At 37.7% G+C, this 23,128-nt stretch overlaps 2 protein-coding genes and 1 long non-coding RNA gene across 5 annotated transcripts; 1 reads left to right on the forward strand and 2 right to left on the reverse strand.

Moving 5' to 3' along the window:
- Positions 1-10,064: 10,064 nt before the first annotated feature.
- On the reverse strand, positions 10,065-13,716 carry LOC111781794 (uncharacterized). Of its 2 annotated transcripts, none has more exons than XR_002813014.2 (4): positions 13,577-13,716; positions 13,369-13,505; positions 13,205-13,290; positions 10,065-12,538 (listed from the first exon to the last, which is right to left on the reverse strand). It is a non-coding gene; the product is annotated as an uncharacterized LOC111781794 (long non-coding RNA). The 2 variants fall into 2 exon arrangements; XR_015414510.1 differs by having other exon boundaries at positions 10,066-11,873; positions 12,439-13,290.
- On the forward strand, positions 13,123-15,390 carry LOC111781792 (cytokinin dehydrogenase 1). The gene is made up of 5 exons (XM_023662493.2): positions 13,123-13,774; positions 13,910-14,037; positions 14,112-14,372; positions 14,450-14,712; positions 14,800-15,390. Exons 1-5 carry the CDS (start codon positions 13,123-13,125, stop codon positions 15,119-15,121), a joined length of 1,626 nt encoding a protein of 541 aa, XP_023518261.1. The 3' UTR covers positions 15,122-15,390.
- A 1,586-nt stretch (positions 15,391-16,976) lies between these two features.
- Positions 16,977-20,700, reverse strand: LOC111782310 (eukaryotic translation initiation factor 3 subunit E). Of its 2 annotated transcripts, none has more exons than XM_023663169.2 (8): positions 20,388-20,694; positions 20,152-20,306; positions 19,655-19,882; positions 19,445-19,566; positions 18,818-19,037; positions 18,472-18,614; positions 17,548-17,685; positions 16,977-17,205 (listed from the first exon to the last, which is right to left on the reverse strand). In XM_023663169.2, the coding sequence occupies exons 1-8, from the start codon at positions 20,593-20,595 to the stop codon at positions 17,106-17,108; spliced, it is 1,314 nt and encodes a 437-aa protein (XP_023518937.1). In that variant the 5' UTR covers positions 20,596-20,694; the 3' UTR covers positions 16,977-17,105. The 2 variants fall into 2 exon arrangements, 1 of the variants encoding a protein (XP_023518937.1); XR_015414268.1 differs by lacking the exon at positions 16,977-17,205 and adding an exon at positions 17,795-17,962 and having other exon boundaries at positions 17,547-17,685; positions 20,388-20,700.
- Positions 20,701-23,128: the final 2,428 nt, after the last annotated feature.

Genomic DNA, 23,128 nt, shown 5'->3' on the forward strand with positions numbered 1-23,128 from the left:
CTTATGTTAAATTTATCTGAGTTGAAAATGAAGTGTTGAAATTTGATTTTGAAATTGATATTCTAGAAATCTAAACTAGCTACCCGAAAACATTTTTAGATAATTTATGGATCTTTTCTTATTTAGGTAGTTTGATATAAACTTGTGATTTGAAATGATGCTCTTTTCCTTGGGCAGTATATATATCATATGGAGGATCATGTTCTTATTCACGGATATAGTCCATAAGGCTTCTTATGAATTGGTGTGTAATGGAGAAGAAAGCGTGGGAGCTTTCTCATTGTTAGCTAAATTGGGCCGGAGATGAAGATTATATTCTAGTTTTTATCTTTGTCCAATTTCTCGACTTGCTCTATTTATAAAGATAAAACGTGACCCAATTTATAAACTCTTTTATAATTTTCTTTTCAAATTGCAATGACTTTGGCAAAATGCTTGAGAGAGATGGGGAATGCTTTTATAGGGATGCACAGAAAGCTTTCTTAAGACCGGATCATTATAGATTTGATACCAATCGTGACATTTGAGAAGTAAATCTATGACTTACCCATCTTAGTGAGTAGACAACTGTAGTAGAATGCTCGAAGCCATTTTAGATACGACAAGACAGCTCAAGAGGAGTAGAAAGTTGAGCGGATCTGCTTTCCAGTCAGTTGAAATCTGCCTTTTTACAAACTGATTAAATAGTAAGAGCGCCATAAGGAACGTACATTCTTAGATGTAATGTAGAGTGGTGATAGCACTAATTGAAGTAGGTGGTGATGTCCACTACAAATCCTTGCTTCATAGCATGTCATTGTTATACACAAGGCTTATCTTGGGTAGGTTTTGGGCCATCTTTATCTTCCAAACGACCGTCTTTTGCTGTCCTATCACTAAAACTCATGACACTTAAAATGGCTTCGAGTTGAATCAAATGGAAGAAAAGGAAAATTTTGAAAGCAATCATGTTTTAACAGTCCAAACCATTCAAAACCCTTTAAAGGCATGCCTTGTTTTCTCCCTCAAATCATTGTTTGTTTGTAGCCTATGGGTCGAGAATGTTTTGATCTTTGTATACTTATTTGAAAAATACGTAATTGTTACACTAATGTTTTGGAAAGATCAAAAATGTCACTTCCAAAGAACCAGTCTCGTGAAGTGACGGTTTTGATATACTTTTTCAAATGTAGCAAGTCTCTTATGAGAGCTTTTTATTTTGTCTTAGAGCAATGATTTTTTTCGTGTTGTCAAAGAGTTTTAACCGTGAAAATAGATGGTCAATGCTGGATCGAAATCAGAATCATTCAAGAACAAAGTTGAAATCATTTTCTAATTATCTATTATATAAATTTTGGGTTAAGGGTTTTAATTGACAAAGAGTATAAATGGGTGGAAAGAAAAACAATAAGCATATGAAATATTCCATGGCTAAATAGAAATATTTTTGTAGCCTTTCAATTATGTGTAGCTAGTACTACTATTTAAGCATATACCTATATTCATTACTTGTGCATGTCACATTCATGTGCAAAAAGAAAAAAAAAAAAAAATTGACACACATGGATGTAGAACTTATGTTTAGGTCCAATTTGAAGGTTTTTTTGAAGAATTTCACGATGATAATGTTTTGTGTTGAGAATTTGGAGATCTTGACATGTATCAGTTCAAGTCCACCGCTAGTAGATATTGTTTACTTTGACTCGTTACGTATCGTCGTCAACCTCAGGATTTGAAAATGCGTCTACTCGAGAAATGTTTTCCACTCCCTTATAAGAAATGTTTCGTTCCCCTCTCCAACTAATGTGGGATTTCACAATCCACTCTATTGGGAGCTTAGCGTCATTGTTTGCACGCTGCCTGATGCCTGGCTAACTGATGTGGGATCTCACATGACAAGATTGTTAACTAGTAAAGAAGGGTAAATAAATAAACTGTAACCACATATGAATGAGAGCGATCCTGTGAATAAGATGAAGTGAGAACAAAACATGTTAAACTACTCTTAAACGCAAGAAGTAAATAGCAAGAGATTGTCGGGAACATCAAGCGTCGAATATGGCGTTATATTATCTTATGCACACCCTACAAATTCTATATTACCATGAGTAGAGCAATTGAGATAGTGCATACTAGTTGTGCCTCACATTTGAAGAAAACTCTCAAAACGTCCTTTGATTCTCTACGAAGATACCTAAAACAACTAGGTGCTACTAGCTCGTTTATGTAATGTCAACCAGAACCCAGTTTTTTTTCTTCTTTTTGTTAGAGTTTAAGATCACCGCTAGTAGATATTATCTTCTTTATACTTTCTCTTTCGTGCTTTTTCTCAAAGTTTTTAAAACGCATATGTTTGAGAGAGGTTTCCACACCCTTATAAAGGAAGATTCGTTCTCCTCCCCAACCAATGTGGGATCTCACAATCTACCCCCTTAAGGTTCAGTGTCCTTACTGACACTCGTTCTATTCTCCAATCGATGTGGGACCCCTCAATCCACTCTCTTTGAGGCCCAGAGTCTTTGCTGGTACACTGTCTTGTGTCTACCTCTTTAGGGCCCAACTTTCTCACTGATAATATCGCCTGGTGTCTGACTCTAATACCAAAAAAGTAATGTGAAAAAGAAAGTAGAAAGGAGATATTGGGTGGGTGCCTAAAAGGGCCCTCTCTTCTGTTCATACCCATTACATAGTTTTTGGTGTGCAATCTTGCTTTTGAGTAAGGGAAAGTTTTTGTGGCTTCCAAAGTCCTTTGCTTTTAGGTTCAAACAGAGTTTGAATATTAGGCCTTTAGGATCTATAAGTGATACCTAACCCAATCTATTGATAGCACATGCTTTCCATATTCAAACAGTGAATGGTGACTTATCAAACATCATGCACTAAACATTATATTCACCTTTTCTCAAAATTCCTAACATCATTACAAAACCCTATCAATATAACCCATCTAACCATACATCCTATACCCGTCACGACCCAATTTTTGAGATTTCGAATCACAAATTAGGACTAAAAAGAAATGACAAAAGTACGATAAAGTTTATTACAAAACGGGAACAGGAAACGAAATAAAAAATTAACCCTAAAAGTACACAAAGTGACTAAAGCCCTGAGACGACCCCCTCTGTGATTGTGTAGATCCCGAATGCTCCCTACCTCGACCAGCCGTCAGCGATCACCTGAAAAAGAAAAGTAGAGTCTGATGAGTATAAAAACTTTCAATTACCTACTTGTATTCTCTGACTCATCCTTATTCTAATAAGTTACCACAAGGTTTTCTCTAGGCTCTAGGATGTTCAGGTTTAGATTCTACAGCTATCGAGTTTTTGAAAAGGTCTCAAAGTTCCAAACAGTTCTCTAACTTATATAAACTATATAAGACGAACGCATAAAATTTAACGTGTTAAACGTGCATCCTCCCAAACATGGACCAGAAATATGAATGAGCTGAGTTGATGTTGTTTTTGAAGACCAAAAGAAAACAACATTTTAGTCGAAGCAAGAAAGATAGTGTTGAAGAAACGTCTCTTCTTGCTGGTTGCCTAGCTCGAACAAATATAAGAACGAGATGAGTAGACAACGCATGAAGGGTGGGTATACAATCACTTAACGAAGAGGCTAAAAAGAAGTATGTAAAGGCTACCAAATAGCTTGTTTGAGTTGCTAGAGTAATGTGTGCATTTCTATTGGAATTTGGCATCTTATCGTTGTAGATACCTCAAACTAGGCCTCTTTTCTTTCTATACTTACGTTTGTTCAAGTGGGTTGTGAGAGAACACTCCAAACAATTCAATTTATTGACCAATCCATTTACTCATATGCTTTTGTAGACATGATATGAGTGCTTCAAACTCTCCCAACATGGTCAAACTTCATTTATGGATCTTCTACTCAAGATTTTGGTACAATCTTCATGTCGAGCATGTTTGAGAAGATCAATCCCTTTAACAAAACCGTGTTTGAAGAAGTTAGTTGGTCGAAGCTCATGCTAGCTTAAACTACGTCAATCGCCTCTTTGCTGGGAGGATTGAACTTGAAGCTTGTTGGGACACTTTGTTTCTGTGAGATCTCACATTGTTTTGAAAGAGGAATGAGTATCAGTGAGGATACTGGGTCCTGAAGAGTGGTGAATTGTGAGATCTTACATCGGTTGGAGAGGGGAACGAAACATTCTTTATAAGGGTGTGGAAACCTCTCACTAGCAGACGTATTTTAAAAACCTTGAAAGAATCCCGAGAGGAAAAGCCTAAAGAAACATATCTACGAGCGGTGGTCTTCATTGTTATTCGAAAGAAAATATTCCAATAATTAGAGTCAAGCATAGGCTTACCATAAGCTTAGATCTGAAATTCTAGCCTTTAAAAAGTCTTGTGTCTATACGTCATTGATTGGGAAACAAAAAAGACATTTATTGTGGTCGGCCTTGGCGTATGAGGTTAGGGTTAGCCTCAGCCTCTTTGGTAGTTTACATTGGACTTATGCGGCTTAGCTCCCACATAGCCCTCTAGGCAGCTTAAGTTCACGGTTAAACGTGTTGTCTTCTTTGAACTTTCTCTTAAGGTTTTAAAAACGCGTTTGTTTGGTAGAGATTTTCAAGTTTTTCTATAGAATGATTTGTTCTCCTCTCCAACCGAGGTGGGATCTCACAATCCACTTCCTTCGGGGCCCAACGTCCTCGCTGATACTCATTTCCTTCTCCAATCGATGTGCGACCTCCCCAATCCACCCCCTTCGGGGCCTAGCATCCTTGCTGGCACACCACCTCGTGTCCACCTCCCTTCAGGGCTCAGCCTCCTCGTGGCACTCCGTCTCGTGTCCGCTTACTTCAGGCTCCCCTCCTCGTTGGTACATCACTCAATGTCTAGCTCTAGTACCACTTGTAACGGCCCAAATCCACCATTAACAGATATTGTCCTCTTCAGGGTTTTCTTTTCAGGTTTCCCCTCAAAGTTTTTAAAACGCGTATGCTAGGGAGATTTTTTCACACCCTTATAAAAAATACTTCATTCTCCTCCTCAACCAATGTGAGATCTCATAGATACATACATATACATAATGTTGATGAAATCATGCTCGAGTACATTAATTTTAACCTTTGTAGAGTTTTTGTCGACTTCTTTCAGAAGTAGGTCAAAAGATGAATAGATCGGCTTGAAAACTGGGCTTTTTATCTCTTGTTTAGAAGCACGATTTCTTTCATGCTTCAACCCGTTTTACGTAGTGTTGAACTTTTTTATCTTATTTGATTGATTTTTCCGATCCCTTATAATCGTGATTATGATCCAATTTCACTGCTAGTAAATACATCATGTATTGATTCAAATTTTAACGCTCCAAAAGCTAAAATAGTCGCTTTCTTTTGTTGTTTAAATGTGTAAAATCTCCACTATGAAGGGTTCTTATGTGAAGAAAATCACATGATTGTTTAAATGTATTAAGTCTCCACTATGAAGGGTTCTTGTGGGCAGAAAATCTTGATCCACAATCACATGAGTGGAGGCTTAGGTGCCATAGCTACCATATGCCTTTTACTTCACTTTTCTCATGAAATCTTCTAAGCTTATGAAAATGAAACTTTCTTTTAACAAAAATATATAATTTTGGGTGAAGTCGAGCTCGGATTAACCAACCAGAACGCGCCATGTGGTGCACAATGAGCGCAACAATTGCTCCCCCGGCACCTGGCTATTCTCGCGTGGGTGGTTCCTCCTCCACGTGTGAGAGATATTTTCTGACCTGTTCGACCTCCGTTTGATTGTTCACTCCAATTTTGACACTAACCCTAATTGCCTTGAATTAGGACCTACTAGAGAAATTTTAGAAATTTTGGAGCTTCAACACGTTGAAAAGCAATCTCGAGAAGGTACGTGTCATTTAAGTAAGTTGCCACACTGACTTTAGTCAAGTAATACCTATAGGAATCGCTAGAAGGTGATAGCATGCGAGAATTTCTTAACTTAGGCGATTAGAAAATGCATGTTAAGGATTTTGGAAGTGGATGACCATGTGTTGTATGTATGTTGTGAAAAATGACCGTTATGCCCTCGATTGAGATTTTCGTTAAACATGCTATTTTATGTTTTAATGCAAAGCTAGAAATAGAATATGCATGACTAAAATATGAGTTGGGTAATACGGATGAGCAAGCTATGTAAAACGTAAAAATTACCAAAAATCAAGTGGTAGAGACATGCTCAGGAGGTGACACGTGTCATAGAGGAGAAAATCCAAAGAAGTCCTTATGCTCAGTGGGACACGAACTGCATGCACAAAGGGGTCGTAAATAGTGTGATTGGTATCACTAGAGCCTCCACTTCCTATTTCTCCAATACACCATTAGCTTAATCAGTGATCTAGGTTGAACCCAATAATGCCCTTGTCGAGCAGTAGGTATACAGGAGCAGTACCATCGAGCTTGACCTAGATCAGAACAAGGCCTCTACATTATAAACTCGTTGTGGAATATCATACAAGTAGACTCCATTGTGGAAGGATCGCCCCTTAACCTTACACAGAGATGTTTAGAGAGATGCATTATACTTTCCTATGATATAGGATGAGACTGTGCATCTACCCAAGATACCGGTCTTTCGCTACTCGGGCAAAATATGTAGATGAATAATAAAAAGATGAATTATTGATGGATAGAATTGGACTATTTTTTCCACATTAAAAGATGAATAAAAGGGGTGTTGGGATTCACAAAAAAGAGGGTGAAAGACAAAGGGACATGATAAGAGTGGAATGTAAGTATGAGGGGAAACATGATAAAAGTAATGTTTTTTTTTTTTTTTTTTTTCACTTTAATCTTGTGTTCTTCTACTCTCCTAGATGTTTTTTTTAAACCCTCTTTTACAACCATTGTCTTTTTCTCCTCAACATGATGATGACGAGGACTCCAACGAGGATGATGTGGCAATGTTCCACGATGACATCAGTAGTCCTCGAAATGCTATTATATTCAACTAGGTAAAAACTTGTCTATATTGAACTCAAATCATAAACGTTGGATTAGGTTAGATTTTTTTTCAGCTGGGGTTGGGTCGAATTTTTGGAATACTGAAAAATTCGGTCAGTTTGCATGTTTACATTTCTTTCGTTAAGTCAACTCAACCAACCCGAAATTAGGGTTATATCCTAACTCTACTCTATCCTACTTTTAAAGTTATTACGAATATTAAGAATATTTGATATTTGTAACCAATGTTAGTGATGCACTGTTACTTGTGAATACTTGACAACCCAACCTAACCTAATTCGACCTGGGTTGAGAACTCTATTCGAGTTGCTCGATGCACCAACTCAACCAATCTTAAATTTCAAATTGATCGAAAAGATTTCTCAAACAACCCAATCTGATCAGTGAAATTTCAAATTTTATCATTAGTTACAAGAACTAAAGATATGATCTTTATAAAAGTTTGTGTAAATCAAGTTTTTTTTTTTTTAATAACACAAAATGTTTAGATTCCTTCGGGATAGGGCAATATTATATATGAGTTAACATCTTTTTGGTCTGATGTCTTTTGACCTAACATGTTCTTCTTTTGGAATGCATGTTGGTCTCCCATTGAAGTGATTTGGTTCATATTTTTATGTCTTTTCTTGTGGGGTTTGTATGTTAAAAGTCACGTGTTTAGAGATATGAAAGATTATAAGCTTCTTTTCATCGTGTTTTCGTTTTGAAATGCACTTCAACATCACGAGTTTACGTTTTGAAAACAACAAGGACCATAAAGAATAAAGTACAAAACGAATCAGACTAAATCACGACATGAGTTTAGATTGGTGCAAGTAAAGAGCCAACTAGACTCTTCGAGTAAATTTCTACTAAAAAAACTAGAAACTAGTTAATAGAGTCTTTTCGTCGTGTTTCATCTTTCGTGTCAGCAAGTTCATAGTAGACATGTTCATTGAAGTAGGGGCTGATGCAAAAGTATTTAGTAAATAGTTTATACCTAGTGAGACATCAGATATAAGACAAAGCAAAAATCATGTCGTTTATAGGTATCCTAACATGCTTATCGAAAGTTAATAATAGGAGCATCATCCTCGACATACGTGAACAAGTAAAATAAAATAAGACTTACCCAACACAAGAATTTTTGCATCATGCATGCCCGTAACACATGAATTTTGCACCGATCAACTTCACTTAACATCATGTTTAGACCTAACCAAAGCTGTCCAAGACCTTTCGAGATATATAGACTCGTGACCAATGTTACCAAGGTCTTAACACTTCTCTACGAAGCTTGTCGTTGACCTTGACCATTTAAACCCTAGGCCTTGAACAGTGCATTGCCTCTTGACTATTTGTACCCAAGATGCATCGATGATTTTGCAATGCATGTCGGCGTGGTTGGGTCCATAACCCACAGATCCTAGGAATGAAACCTAGCTCTGAAACCATTTATAATAGCTCAAGTCCACCGCTATTAGATATTGTCCTCTTTAGGCATTCTCTTCGGGCTTTCCCTCAAGATTTTTAAAACACGTCTACTAGGGAAAGGTTTCCACACCCTCATAAGGAATGTTTCGTTCCCTTCTCCAACCAATGTGGGATCTCTCATAGGTAGTCCAAATTGGTCGAGTTATCATATCATATGAACACGCCTATTCAACCGAAGAACATTCATTCATTCAAGAACTTTATCATCGACCAAAGTGAGGCAAAACTGCAATATATTAGGGATTGTACACGTGATTAACTCAAAATTTCAGGTTAGTCAGGTTAGTGACCTAAGCAACTCCATAGAGTTCACAACCAACTCAATCCTCTACTTTCAGGTTGGATTAGATTATCAAGTTATTTGGTTCCTTTTTAATGATTTAGAAAATTATATTTATTTACGATACATGTTACATTAATAGCTAAAATCTTAAGAATCTCGAATATTACAGATTCAATAGTCACAACGCATCGTCGATACAAACGTCAAATATTCTTTCATAATAATTTTTAAAGTAGGATAGGGTTGGGTTTAACCCTATTTCCAGGTTGGTCGAGTTGACCCGACTAAAAATCTTATAAACTTCAAATATCAAACATTCATTAGTCACCGTGCATTGTTAATATAAACGTCAAATATTCTTAATCTTCAAAGTAGGGTAGAGTTGGGTTTAACCCTATTTTCGAGTTGGTCGGGTGATCCAACCAAAAAGAATTCAGCCCATCCAAATGGAAAAAAATCTAACCCAACCCAACCTTTATAGCTCGGGTTAGACAGTCTGAGTTGGTCGGATTCCCAAATCATATGAACACTCCTTTATGGAAGGATATTATGATTGGTGGGTTGTGAATGAGCCATGTGGAAGATTATGTATTATCTAAAACATTGCCAAGGCCCTTTTGATTATTATATTGTTGCCTTTGTTTGTATTAAGTATATTACTTCTTGTTTTCAAACAATGAGTCATTTTGTTCGTCTCTTCATGCCATCCCACTTTTGTTATTTCAAATGTTTTTGATGATGCCACTTCTCGTCTTTTATCGTTCTATTGTCGTTCTTCTTCTCGTCGATAAATATCTCTCAGTTTCGATCATCTCTTTCGCTCTTCACTTATGAATTTCTCTCTCGCAAAACCCTGTTGCTCGATCATCTCTTTTAGTTTGTTCCTGTACCTAACTACAAGCAATTTGAATTATACAATAACATCTTACTCGAGTCATTAAATGTATAAAATTAATAAAAATATTGCTATACGAGGTAATATCTTAAAAACGATACAAACCCATAATTATTATCAAACAAAACCTAAACTTAGGGGTGTATAACCAACAAAATATTAGAGGTGTGGGTTGCGTTGATAATGTAAGCAAAATGTAAGCAACCGAAATAGAGTTTACATCAGTTACAAACATTAGATATTCTTAATTCTTAATTTTTCTTGGATTGAGTTGTAACTCTATTTTCAGGCTACCTGAGTTTTCTTGGATTGAGTTGTGAGTTGTAACTCTATTTTCAGGCTACCTGAGTTTTCTTGGATTGAGTTGTAACTCTATTTTCAGGCTACCTGAGTTGACCAAACCAACACAACGACAACCCACAAACAGAATAAAAAAATTTTATTTTAAAAAATTCAACCCAACTCGACTTTTATGGTTTTAGATGTATAGTCCAAATTCATCATATCATCGAATCATATGAACATTTCTACATAATATTCTTTCTCGGAAATGTTTTAGGTTAAAGAATGAAGAGAGTATCGTGAAAACTATTGAAGCATCAATAATATTCTTTTTAGGGTTTGAAATTTTGAAAGTAGATTGTGTTATTGATGCCAATATTTGAGACAACAAAGTGAGTTAATAAGATAATTCTCTAAAAAAAAACATATGACTTTCAAAGGGATGCTCATAAGGTCTCCCAATAAAGAAAAGGCAAGTGTTTAATAATATCCAAAATAGAAGGTTATGGGGCACATAATGCAACCCATTCTTATTATAACAACATTTTATACCTTTTTTTTTTTAGTGTTTCTTCCACTTTCTCTTCACAATTTTGTGTTCAATAAATATATTATCTCAAACTTCTTATATCCTTTCTCCACAAAGTACACACAAACAGGCCCCTACTTGCTAACACCAAACACCCAAATATTCTTGGGTATATAGGACTGCCTTCACATGTGTATGCACCAAATATTCTTCCCTACCTTTCTTTTTTCGGATCAAAAGTTTCGTTCATTGAATTTTAGATGAGCTACTATTCATGCTTGTCAAAATCGATCATCAAAGACTGTTACGTTGTACCTTCGATCTCTTTTTGAAGTAGTACTGGATATTTCATAGTTTTGAGCATGATCACGAGACTTTTAACGGTCTAGTTCTTCATTCTTTTGATGATTGATAACCGCTGCAAATGTTATCCTATCCAAACTGGAGTGATTCTTAGTGCATAATAGCTACTTTTCTAAAGAACTCCCAAACAGTTTAAATATACTCTCTACCCTTGTTTTGAGATGATGAGTTTGAAAGAGAAGTGTACTAACATGTGAAGGTGAAGGTTAAAAACTGCTCAAGTTAACTGTTACTAGATATTGTCCTCTTTGAATTTTTCCTTATGGGACTTCCCTCAAGGTTTTAAAATCCGTCTACTATGGAGAGGGTCTAGCCCCGTCCGGTAACCTGGCTCTAATACCATTTGTAATAGCATAAGTCTACTGCTAGCAGATATTGTTTGCTTTGACTCGTTACGTATCATCATCAGCCTCACAGTTTCAAAACACGTCTGTTAGGGAGAGGTTTCCACACCCTTATAAAGAATGCTTCGTTCTCTAGGTTACAAGGATGTGAAAACCTCTCCCTAACAGACACGTTTTAAAACCGTGAGGCTGATAACGATACATAACGGACCAAAACGAACAATATCTCCTAACGGTCGTTCTCTCTTCAACAACTCAACCACTCTCATGGGCCAGTCTTCAACTTTCAAACAAAGGAATAATAATAATAACAAAGAGAATATTGGGGCAAGTGATACTGAAATTAGAATCAATGCTATCCAATCAAACAATGGAATCAATTTTATAATCCTGATATTAACATACCCTCAACATTCTTTATCTAAGCCTCCTCCTCCTCCTCCTCCTCCTCCTCCTCCTCTTTTCAATCCCTTCCTTTTCTTGGGCCACTACCCTCCTTATGCAGATCACATGTCTATGGCCCCACCCCTTCCCAATCTTCCCTCTCTCTCTCTCTCTCTCTCTCTCTCTCACTCTTACCCTCCATTAGAAGTTTGATGATGAAGCCACATACCTTTTAAGTCCACAAAAAAGCAAAGGAATTATCACATGCAGTAAATTGAGCTTTCTTTGCTGCTGCTGCTCTGCACTCATTCCATCTACATATATCTTTCATCTTTCCTTTTCAGACACTTCTTCTTCAGCACCTAGAAAGGAAAAAAAACAACTTTGTCCCTGAATCAAAGAGAAACATACATCAAAATCTAGATGCAGTTCAATGCAATTGAGAGAATAACAAAATATTGACCATCACTGTTTGAATAGCCTTTTGAAATTTATAATCAAGAACACAGTGAATGAAGAGATTTAAGAACAGACGTACAAGAATCGACGGTTTCTACGTTCGATTTTTATTTCCCCTTTGAAATATGTTTATTTGTCTACCTTCAACATAGCTATCATGCTTATTCTATTTACTTTTTCTAAGAACTACTAATGAGCTAGTTCACGTGCATATGTATTGAGTCTTTGACCTTACAAGGATCGGCATCGAGAGCCCCTTACGATGGTTTCGACCAAAATTTGTAGTAAGTAATCTAGATTGTGCTTACCCTTTTAAGCTTTTGATGGTTTGATCTCATATCTATACCATAACGATAAAAATCGACAAACGAACATATACAAAGCTAAATATGAACAAGAAATTCATGAAAATTATATAGAAAGAACTATATAGCTCGTTGGTAAGAGCTGTCAAAGCACAATCTATACTCTTATGAAGAAAAAATGAAGTGGGTCCAAGATATCTGACTCCTCAGACACTCAGCTTGAAGAAGCATGAAACAGAGTAGGGGCCAGCCCGCCATTCACTCTGCAATAGAGAAATTGAATTCAAACTGTACCATATATGAACAGCAGACAAAAAGTGAAAATTCAGCCAATTACAGTGGTTTTGCAGCCGCATTCAGTGTGTAAAGAAGACAAACAGTGAATTTTGACAAGATTGGAATAAGGAGAAACATAAATTCTTTGCTTCATGCAGTAAACAACACCACTCTGCACCTTCCTCAATTAATGGTCAAGGTGATTTTTGTTTTCTTTCACTAAAATTTGGTTGAGAACTGTTCTTCAGAAAGTGTCAATCGAGAAAAGGAAAAGGAAAAGGAAATATTTATGTTTTTGCTTTTGCTTTTGGGCAGTTTTTTTATCTCCTCTGTTTTTTTTTTCTAACCTCAAAAAGGTGAACCAAAAGAACTACTGGTAGCTAGCTCGCCCAATGCCACCAACTATATGTTTGACTATGCCGCCCGAGAACTTCTTTAAATTCTCTTTCATTCCACTTCATTCCTTAGGCTTTTCTGCACCTCTCCTTTTGCTCTCTCTCTCTCTCTCTCTCTCTCTCTCTCTCTCTCTCTTATTCTTTCTATCACTCTTTCTTTCTCTCCTTAAGGAAAGATGGGGTCGCCACCTTCTGGCTTCATCAAACAAAGCATTATTTTCCTCAAGTTATACATAATTCTATACATCAGTTGCATACCTGACAGCACCAACCACCTTTTTGCAGCCCCAACAATTCCTCCTCATTTTGGTTCCTCTGATATATCCTCTTATGAACTGCAAACACTGGAATTGGATGGATACCTCAGCTTTGACAATAATCATAAAGCAGCAACAGATTTTGGAAACAGATACAATTTATACCCATTAGCTGTTCTACATCCAAAATCCGTGTCCGATATTTCGAACACGATAAACCATATTTTCAGTATGGGATATGCGTCCGACTTGACGGTTGCAGCTAGAGGCCATGGACATTCCATCCAAGGTCAAGCTCAAGCCTATAATGGTGTAGTTATCAATATGGAATCATTTCAGGGGCTAGAAATGAAAATAAATGCAGGGGAATTACCTTATGTGGACGTTTCAGCTGGAGAGCTGTGGATAAATATCCTGCATGAAACTCTTAAACAAGGGCTGGCACCAAAATCCTGGACAGATTACCTGCATCTTACTGTTGGAGGCACCTTGTCAAATGCTGGCATTAGTGGACAGGCCTTCCGGCATGGACCCCAAATCAGCAACGTTTATCAGCTCGAAGTTGTCACAGGTAACTTTCATGTAACATCGCTAGTCATTTCACAAAGAAGCAACTATTTCTTTCCTGGTAATGTTCTAGTTTTTTCAACTCATTGATCTTAATAAAATGTTTTAAGAGTATTTGCTTCAACTAAACGCATTGCAGGAAAAGGGGAGGTGGTTGCCTGTTCAGAGAATCAAAATGCAGACCTTTTCCATGCTGTTCTTGGCGGGCTTGGACAGTTTGGCATCATAACAAGGGCAAGGATTTCTTTGGAAAAGGCACCAAAAATGGTAAGCCCATATTCCATCCATTTCATTAAAGCGAGGTACACAAATTATGAAACACAATCCATCACTTTTGACAGGTAAAATGGATAAGAGTACTTTACTCAGACTTCTCCAAATTTACAAGAGACCAAGAACATCTAATATCATCCAATGATCAATTTGATTATATTGAAGGATTTGTATTTATTAATAGAACTGGTCTCCTCAATAACTGGAGATCTTCTTTTAATCCCCAAGAACCACTGCAAGCCAGCAAATTCAATTCAGATGGAAAAGTTTTCTACTGCTTGGAAATAGCGAAGTACTTCAACCCAGATGAACTTGAATTTATAAACAAGGTGAGGAGTTTTTCCATCTAAAAACAAAAACAGCCCCATAAAACACTGCTTGCTAACTTATTTTTCTTCTAATGCAGAAAGTTGAAAGCTTATTGACAGGATTGAGCTATATTCCATCCACCCTCTTCACATCAGAAGTTACTTACCTGGCTTTCCTGGACCGTGTCCACGTCTCCGAAAACAAGCTACGAGCTAAAGGCTTATGGGAAATTCCTCATCCATGGCTAAATCTACTGATCCCTAGAACCCAAATACACGATTTTGCTCAAGAGGTCTTTGGTAACATCCTCAAGGATACTAGCAATGGCCCCATCATAATCTACCCAGTTAACAAATCCAAGTAATTGCCTCATAACTTATTCATATATGAAAACTTTCTTTTTATCATGTTCTCAGTCTCATTCTTCATTACTTTTCATTGGTTCAGATGGAACAACAAAACATCATTGGTCACTCCAGAAGAGGAAGTGTTCTACTTAGTGGCTTTCTTATCTTCTGCAGTTCCATCTTCCATAGGAACAGATGGGTTAGAACACATTTTAGCACAAAATCAAAGAATTTTGGATTACTGTATTGAGTACCTCCCTGGTGTCAAGCAATACCTCCCCCACTACAGCTCCCAAGAAGAATGGAGAGCTCACTTTGGCCCTAAGTGGCAGACTGTCTTGAAGAGGAAATCTAAGTATGATCCTTCGGCAATTCTTGCTCCTGGCCAGAGGATATTCCAAAAGGGGATTTCCTTCTTATGACAGTTCTATCTGAATAAGCAACTCATAACAAGTTCCTTGAAAAACTGTAAATTAATGAGAAACCACATTATGTTGCTAGGGATCTCATCAATTATCAGAAAAATAGAACAAACAAACACCCAAATATAATGTGGAATCAGAAACTTTAAGCCAATGCCCTGTTGCTTGTCCCCAATAATATAAATGGGACAGTCCTGTTCTACCCATTTCTTATGCATTCATCTGTATATATACATATGCAATGAAGCTGATTTTCTTAAAAAAAGAAAGCCATCCCTCTATAATCTAGTTTTCATCTGCATATTTAGGATTTTTTGATATGCAAGCATGGGACCAAGCCTTCTAGTTCTTCAAATTCTGGAGATATTAAAGATTTGAACACACAACCTCCGACTATATCATCCCTAACAATCGTATTCCGATCTATGCAAATTATATTGACAAAGCTATAAATTCTCACATACGAAACACAGCCATACTTCATTCAAAGCATTTGAAATTCATTCCCAACAATCTCTTCTTATTCTCAACTTTCCCGTTTTGATACAGGAAAATCAAAACGACCCATGAGAGAATACCGATCGCCCTAGATTGCAAATGAAGAGTAGTCGATTGTAAAGAAAGAAAATGGAAAGATAACAGTAAGCTCATAAGATGGGCTGATCCAATATGATCCAACTCTGGCGAAAATGAAGCCCGGTTGTACAAATTTTTCAATGGAAATGTTCAGAGCACAGGATGATGGAAGAACAAAATTGGGTAACATTTTGATCTTCGAATAGAATTCGCTTGCATACCCACAAAAAGATTTGATTGAACATGAGAGAAACTAAGTGGAGATTATTCGTTGTTGGTAAAGATTAAAATTCAATGCATAGACCGGACCCTGAGATGGGAGGAGAATATTAGGGTACCTTCGGTGAAGCCTTGGAGTGATTAGACTCGTCATGTTAATTTTGGTGGTCAAAGAAGTCTAATCATCTTAATTTTGGTGGTCAAAGAAGTCTAATCATCTTAATTTTGGTGGTCAAAGGTAGTAATGATGCAAAGAGTTAGTGGGTATATGTTGGAAGTCATTTTTACTTTATTTAGTCTCAACTCCTATTTTCTTTTTCTCCTCTTCTTTAGCTTAGCCTTCTCCCATCTAGATTTAGAGATGATCATGGGGACAGATCGGGGTTGGAGACGGGATGAGAAGCTCATCTTTGTCCTTATCTTCTATTTCAATTTGACCATAGAGCAGGTCAAGGTCGGAGATGGGACGGGATGAGAAGCTCATCTTTGTCCTTACCTTCTATTTCAATCTTGTCCTTACCTTCTATTTCAATTTGACCATGGAGCAGGTCGAAGTCGGAGATGGAACGAGAAGTTCATATTTGTTGGGAAGCTCATCTTTGTCCTGGCCTCCTATTTTAATTTGACGGGAAGTTAACCTTTGTCCTTGTCACGTATTTCAATATTCAATTTTATAAATTTTTTTATTTATTTTCATGGGATGAAGTTAACTATAAAAGAATAAAATAAAAACTCATTTTTAATATATATTTTTTAAAATCTATTCATTAAAAAAAAAAAAACTCTTTAATTATAATTTCTATTTCTCAATAGTTTCTATAAAATAAAACTATAAAACATCCTAATAAATTTAATAATATTTCAAACATTTCAAAAGCATAATCGAGGTGTGTTTGTGGTAAGACTCGAAAGTGTAGGATCAACCGAACTAAGATAAAAATAATGAGAGAAATGGTGGTCTCCACATAAATATTACAAAACATTTATTAGTAATTAGTATATTAAAAAAATTCTTTACATTTTTGTTAAGATTTTTCTAGAATAATCATTGGTATAAGAATATGGAAGCATAAAATTAGCATAAATTATGGGGGAAAAGATATGGAAATCTTGCTCTAATCTCATAGTGATTGTCAAAAAAAAAAAAAAAAAACATAAATTCAGGAAAAAAAGAGGCACCACCCAAAATTTATCTAGCTGCTTGAGCCTGTGCATGCTCTAGAAGTTGGGTCACTAACTTGTAAGTACGCCCAGATAATGACTTTGTGTGGTCGATCAATTGCTCATGCCTGAAAACGAAGCGTGTCAATTTCATATTAACAATTTATTACCACAAGTTCTACAACCTCAAATAATTGAGCCAAAACTAAGTCCAATTATAAGTTTTGGTCCTTGTAAACCTTCAAAATTTTGAAATTTTTCTCAAAGTTTAAGAACTAAGTCCAATTACAAGTTCGAAGGCTAGAGTTTTTCAAATGCCTAGCAGACCCAACCCTGAAAATTCAATGATCAAAATTTCATTTGACTAAGAAGAACAGTACTTTGTGGCAGTAATCTAAGAGTTGTAAACATTTCACAGATATAGGACGGACTGTGGGGGCAGGTTGAGAAAACAAAGGAAATAAACTTACACGTCAGGCTCGTTCGTTTCCATTATAACCGTTCCTGTCTTTGAATCAAGCTTTGCATCAAGCTTTGACGTGCGCACGAGATTTACAATCCACCGCTCAGCTTCCTCATAATTCAAGTTCAACTTTTCAGCAAGGACGCTGCCACAAGTTACCAGCACTTGAGATAATAACAACGAAATGAACCAAGAAAAGTCACAAGTTATAATGACAGAAGATATACAATAATGGTCAGGAAGTATTGTTTTACCAATCCAAATCCTGAGAACTAAGCTTTATACATTAGAGAACCTCATTATTTAGCAGCACTAAAAGAGAGGATTTAGAATCAGATCTGTTACTAACTGGCTGAAGGCAATCTTACTACAAACTTAGAGTAAAACCTCCTTTCTTCCTCTTTTGCTCCCACCCATCCCATCTTCAAGTGATAAGAATGGAGAACAGAGGAGGTAAACACAAACAAGAAACAAAGATGAGCTTCTCAAATTAGATATCTTAAAATTCATCTACAGTTCTAATCAATACAATTTGTATGATATAAATTTCAAACTCCCAATGAATATTGTTGACACCCGTTTGCAAATTTAAGCTCCTAAAAAAAGTAAAAAAGAGAGAGTATTGTAAACTCGTAGAGTAGAAACCACAGACAAGTTTAAAAATGCTGAGAAGGTAAGCCAAAAGTCTTTTCTCTTGATTACACAGCTAGCTACTATTCGTTAGTTTCCACAATTGTCACAGAAAATGTGTAAATATACAAGCATGTTAATTGCTCAATGCATGTTCAATGCTATCATCAGGATTTTGACCCTCCAAAATCTTGCATGATATACACTTTTCTATCGTACACAAGGAAAGAGTAGCATTATTCACCCAATAAATAACTATCAGTAGATAACAACTTTTAAGAGAGAATGAATAAGTATGCACCTCATATCAATACGCTGATGTATTCTGCAGAAAGTCTCAAAGACGAAAAGACGAGCAGTTTCCAAAAACTCATCTCTCAAAGGAACGGTGGAAAGGTTACCTTCTTCAAGCCTCTTTCCTAGGAAAGGATCGTTCAATATAACCTACATTGAGGACAAGTGGTAAATTATGCCTTGAAAACACAACAGAATTTTAAGAATTGACAGCATTTATCGTTCACGACCAGCTAAGACTTTGTAACCAAACCGTCCGAACACCACCTCTAAACAATGAACAAAAAGCACCATTGGAAATAAGGATATACTCTCTAATTACTCGTAAAGAAAAAAAGAATCAGGAAACTTACTTCTTCGCACTCCCTCATCTTCTTTTGTGCCCCATCGAAATCATAATTGACATACACACAAGTCAAAAACTCTGTGATGGGATCATTATAGGAATATTGTTCCTGCTGAATAACCTTGATAAAATCTTTGAATTGTGGCCGCCGCCTTTTGTTAACAATGAATGCAGTGGCCAAATAGCGTAAAAGATGGGGAGCATTGGTTTGAATGGCATTTAAATACCTACAGAATAGAAAAGTATCACCTCATTAAAACAACAGGGAAAGGCCTGAATTAACTCATCACTCAGATGGATCCTCTATTCTTAATTCATGTCACAAACTTATTTTCATGTTTTACTGTTAGACATGGGCCCTCATTATGAATATCCACATCAATTATCTCATCTACATAAGGGCATGTTTTTCATTTTGTCTTCCATGACCTTATCATGGAGAACATATGAAGCATTATTTTTAAGAGGCTCCAATCAAGCAAAATGAGCCCTAAAGGAACTTCTTTTTTTTTTAAGAAGATGTCTTCACATAATTAAGAATTGCAGATAATTAACTTATCAAAACAGGGAAGAGTACTTCTACATGTATTATCAATAAAAAGTAGTGAAAACAGACAAGACCCAGTAGACTTACTTATCTTGATTAAACAGGTCAATTATCTGTGTTCTTCCATTGTCGTGATTGAAAAATATGAAGAGGCTCCAATGCATCAACCATATTCTGCCTTGCACTTGTTTCATCGGTGATGAGAAATTCTTCATTAGGCATCACAAGAAAGAAAGTCAGTAGAGCGATGGCATGTATTGTACACACAAATAAAAAGAGCTAGATAGGTCACCCCACCTTGGAGTCGATAATCTCTTTTAAACGATTAAGCTCCTCGACAGCAATATCCCAATTCTGCATTAAAATTTCAGCTGCCAATTTTCCCCACAGAGCACTCAGGCTCCTTTCACTGTCTGTGCATAAGGCTCTGTACTGATAGAGATAGTCAGCAGCACCAGAGTAGTTCCCACACTCGAACTGAAATTTGGCATATTGGTATAACGCTTCTATTTGATCTGGACCAATCTGAAAATAGGTTTTTACGAAACCCAAAAAGCTAATTCAATAACCACTCTCAATACTAAATGTAAAGTTAAAGAACCCCCAAACCAATCAAATGTAACAAGAGCTTTATGCAAAAGGAGCTAGAACATAAAAGAAAGAACATAAATAGCAGCACTGAGCTTCAACCAAGATGATATTACATCCGAACAAAGAATTGAACGTTGTTTATTGGAGAAAAGGCATAAGTACAACAGAAAAAATAAATTGTAATTCTGAGACCATGAATGTACCTGATAACGATCATTAAGCATTTGAAGATTGTACTGCTTATCAGCCCTCAGTTCCTGAACAGCAGCCGGATTCTGCAGAAAAGCAACAAGTGGCGCCGCGGACTCCTCCAAAGCCTTAAGCCTCGCCACCACTTCCACCCTTCTATCCACCATGTCTGCACCAATCCCATCACAAACACGTCAACATACAAAAAACAAGTAACAAAATAAAATAAAAAACCAAGAGATGGCCATGCCTTGAGGAACATCGTCGGTGTGATACAGCGACTTGTGAATGTCCATGGCGTAATCAACCATATTGGTCCTGTTGAGAAGCTCGATTTTGGCCTTGAGGATCTGCTCATCAGGGTAAAACTGCCTCTCTTGAAGGAATTCGAGGAGAGGGAAAACAAGATGACGGTCCAAATTTGGAGCGATTCGCGGAGTTAGGTCGTACAACGCCATGGGAGTGTTGCTTGTGCTTGATTATTGAGAATACAGAAAGCAAATGGTTTTGAGAAGAAATGAAGATAAAAACCCTAATCGGCCAATGGAACAATTCTATGCGAGTCTCAGGTTTTGGGCGGCATTTTTTTTTTTTTTAATTTAATTTAATTTAATTTTTCTAATAAGTAGTTTGTATTGGGTTGGGTTATGCCCTCCTTGGTCCCCCGACACGGTGGAGGTTTCGTAGCGCGTCATGAGTGTCACGGTCATGCTCGTCCAAGGCGTGTTGCCCATGGCCGCATGCCCATGAGGTTTCGTAGCGCGTCATGAGTGTCACGGTCATGCTCGTCCAAGGCGTGTTGCCCATGGCTGCATGCCCATGAAAAGCCCAACCCTTTGTGTCTTTTCATATTCTAGTGTTTTACTTTTGTATTTCTAGGAAGTATGACGTTTCAGAAATATCATGTCTAGGCCTGTCAGACATAAAATGCCTCAGAATGTACTATAGGGGGATACGACTAATTGTCAACTTCTACTTACCCAAGGTTATATACTATGAGCCGTTGTTATTTCTCTCTTGCTTGCTTATATAACGTCTCTTTCAAAAATCTCTCTTTCGAAAATCTCTCTCTGCCCTCATTTCCTAAAACCTTCTCTTAAAACCGAGGCCAGAGGCTTGAGTATACGTCACTTGGCCGTAGGCGACGCAAGAACGAATTGGCTTAGCTCACTTGTCGTTGGAAAGTGAGTGCCGCACAATCGCAAGTCCGCTGCCATCAAAAGTGCGATTGTGACAAGTGATATTAGAGCTTTGTAAGCTCCGTGAAATAGCAAAGACTGAAAACATGTCGACGACAAAGTCGACACCCAAATCACAAGCTGATCGGCTTACTCTAATAGAGGAGGAAATGTTGTTCCTCAAAGAAGTCCCTGACACCATCCGCTTCCTGGAAGCACGAGTGACAGAATTGAATGGAAAAGTTGTAGAAATCAACGCAATGGGCAACTGCCTAGATGGGTTGCCAATCGCAGAACTAATGTTTCGAGTGACCTCACTCGAAGAAAAAGTTGCTCCTACGAGTAGCCCAAGACCGTCTAGTAGCCCCGATAGCTCTATCGCGCACAAGGAGGAACGTGGCGAAGAGTTCGACGTGCTACAAAATACAATGATGAGTTTGTTCAATGGATTAGCTGACGAATTCAGAACAACGATCGATGACATTCAAGAAAAGATGTTCGTCATGAGCACTCAAATTGAAGTGACCATGAAAGCCGTGGAGAACGTCACGGCTAGGCAAACTAATACAGGATCCAACAAACTGAAGTTTCCAGACCCTAGACCTTTCAAAGGGAACCGGGATGCCAAGGAGTTGGAGAACTTCATCTTTGATGTCGAACAGTACTTCAAAGCCACAACGGCCTGTACCGATGACATAAAGGTGACAGTAGCCTCGATGTATCTCATAGAAGATGCCAAACTTTGGTGACGTACGAGGGTGCAAGACATCGAGAATGGATTGTGCACCATAGACTCGTGGGAAGACCTCAAGAGAGAGTTGAGGGACTAATTCTTCCCCGAAAACGTAGAACATCTAGCAATGGAAAAACTAATAGCCCTAAAGCAAACTGGAAGCATAAGGGACTATGTCAGACAGTTCTCGACCCTGATGCTAGATATCAGGGGCACATCAGAGAAGGACAAGGTATTCTTTCTTATAAATGGGTTACAACCGTGGGCCAAAACAAAAGTACACGAGAAAAAAGTCGAAGACCTAGCTACCGCAATTGTCAGCGCCGAGAGACTCGTAGACTATGGGAACGAAGCGGGTTACCAAAGAAAAACAACACAGACCCCAAACACTGGGGGCAAAACATATAAGCCACCAGGTTATCGAAATGGAAGCCCTAATAGACCAAACGGAAGTAATGACAGACCAAGCGGGTGGACAGATAGACCTCCTCAGAACAACCAAGCGGGGACATCTCGAGGAACGTACCCTCAAAGGAACCACCCGACGACACCTTTACAATGTCAGTTGTGTAAAGGCCCCCACAAACTGTCCTACTGTCCTCATCGGGCCTCTCTCAGTGCACTCCAAGTGTCCATTCAAGAGAGCAACGACTCAAGAGTCAAGACTATGCTAGACAAGAAGGAAGATCAAGACAACCCCCCAATGGGCGCGCTCAAATTCTTGTCAGCCCTCCAACGGAAGGTCGACCCGAAGCAGATAATAGAGAAAGGGCTCATGTTTGTGGATGCGACAATAAACTCTCGACCAAGCAAGAGCACCTTGATAGACTCAGGAGCGACTCACAACTTCATCGCCGATCAAGAAGCACGAAGATTAGGACTCACTATAGAAAAGAACCCTGAAAAAATGAAAGTTGTCAACTTCGAGGCCTTGCCTATCGTGGGAGTTTCCAAAAGAGTCCCCTTCAAATTAGGGGCTTGGAGAGGAGAGTTGGACCTTGTCGTGGAGGTAATCTTAGAATGATCTCAGCCATACAATTGAAAAGAGGACTCGCACGAGAGGAACCTACATTTATGGCT

This window comes from Cucurbita pepo, chromosome 19 (assembly GCF_057944985.1).
Source record: "Cucurbita pepo subsp. pepo isolate OVF chromosome 19, ASM5794498v1, whole genome shotgun sequence".
In the NCBI taxonomy this organism is placed as follows: Eukaryota; Viridiplantae; Streptophyta; class Magnoliopsida; order Cucurbitales; family Cucurbitaceae; genus Cucurbita; species Cucurbita pepo.

What these genes read in the sequence shown, in the direction of transcription:
- LOC111781792 (XM_023662493.2), top strand. Translation starts at nt 13,123, where the DNA reads ATGGGGTCGCCACCTTCTGGCTTCATCAAACAAAGCATTATTTTCCTC. An exon ending in TCAGCTCGAAGTTGTCACAG is followed by an intron (nt 13,775 to 13,909) that starts GTAACTTTCATG and finishes AACGCATTGCAG; the next exon opens with GAAAAGGGGAGGTGGTTGCC. An exon ending in TACCCAGTTAACAAATCCAA is followed by an intron (nt 14,713 to 14,799) that starts GTAATTGCCTCA and finishes TCATTGGTTCAG; the next exon opens with ATGGAACAACAAAACATCAT.
- LOC111782310 (XM_023663169.2), bottom strand. Translation starts at nt 20,595, where the DNA reads ATGGCGTTGTACGACCTAACTCCGCGAATCGCTCCAAATTTGGACCGT. An exon ending in TGCTTAATGATCGTTATCAG is followed by an intron (nt 19,883 to 20,151) that starts GTACATTCATGG and finishes ACCTATTTTCAG; the next exon opens with ATTGGTCCAGATCAAATAGA. An exon ending in GAAACGAACGAGCCTGACGT is followed by an intron (nt 17,206 to 17,547) that starts GTAAGTTTATTT and finishes CTTCGTTTTCAG; the next exon opens with GCATGAGCAATTGATCGACC.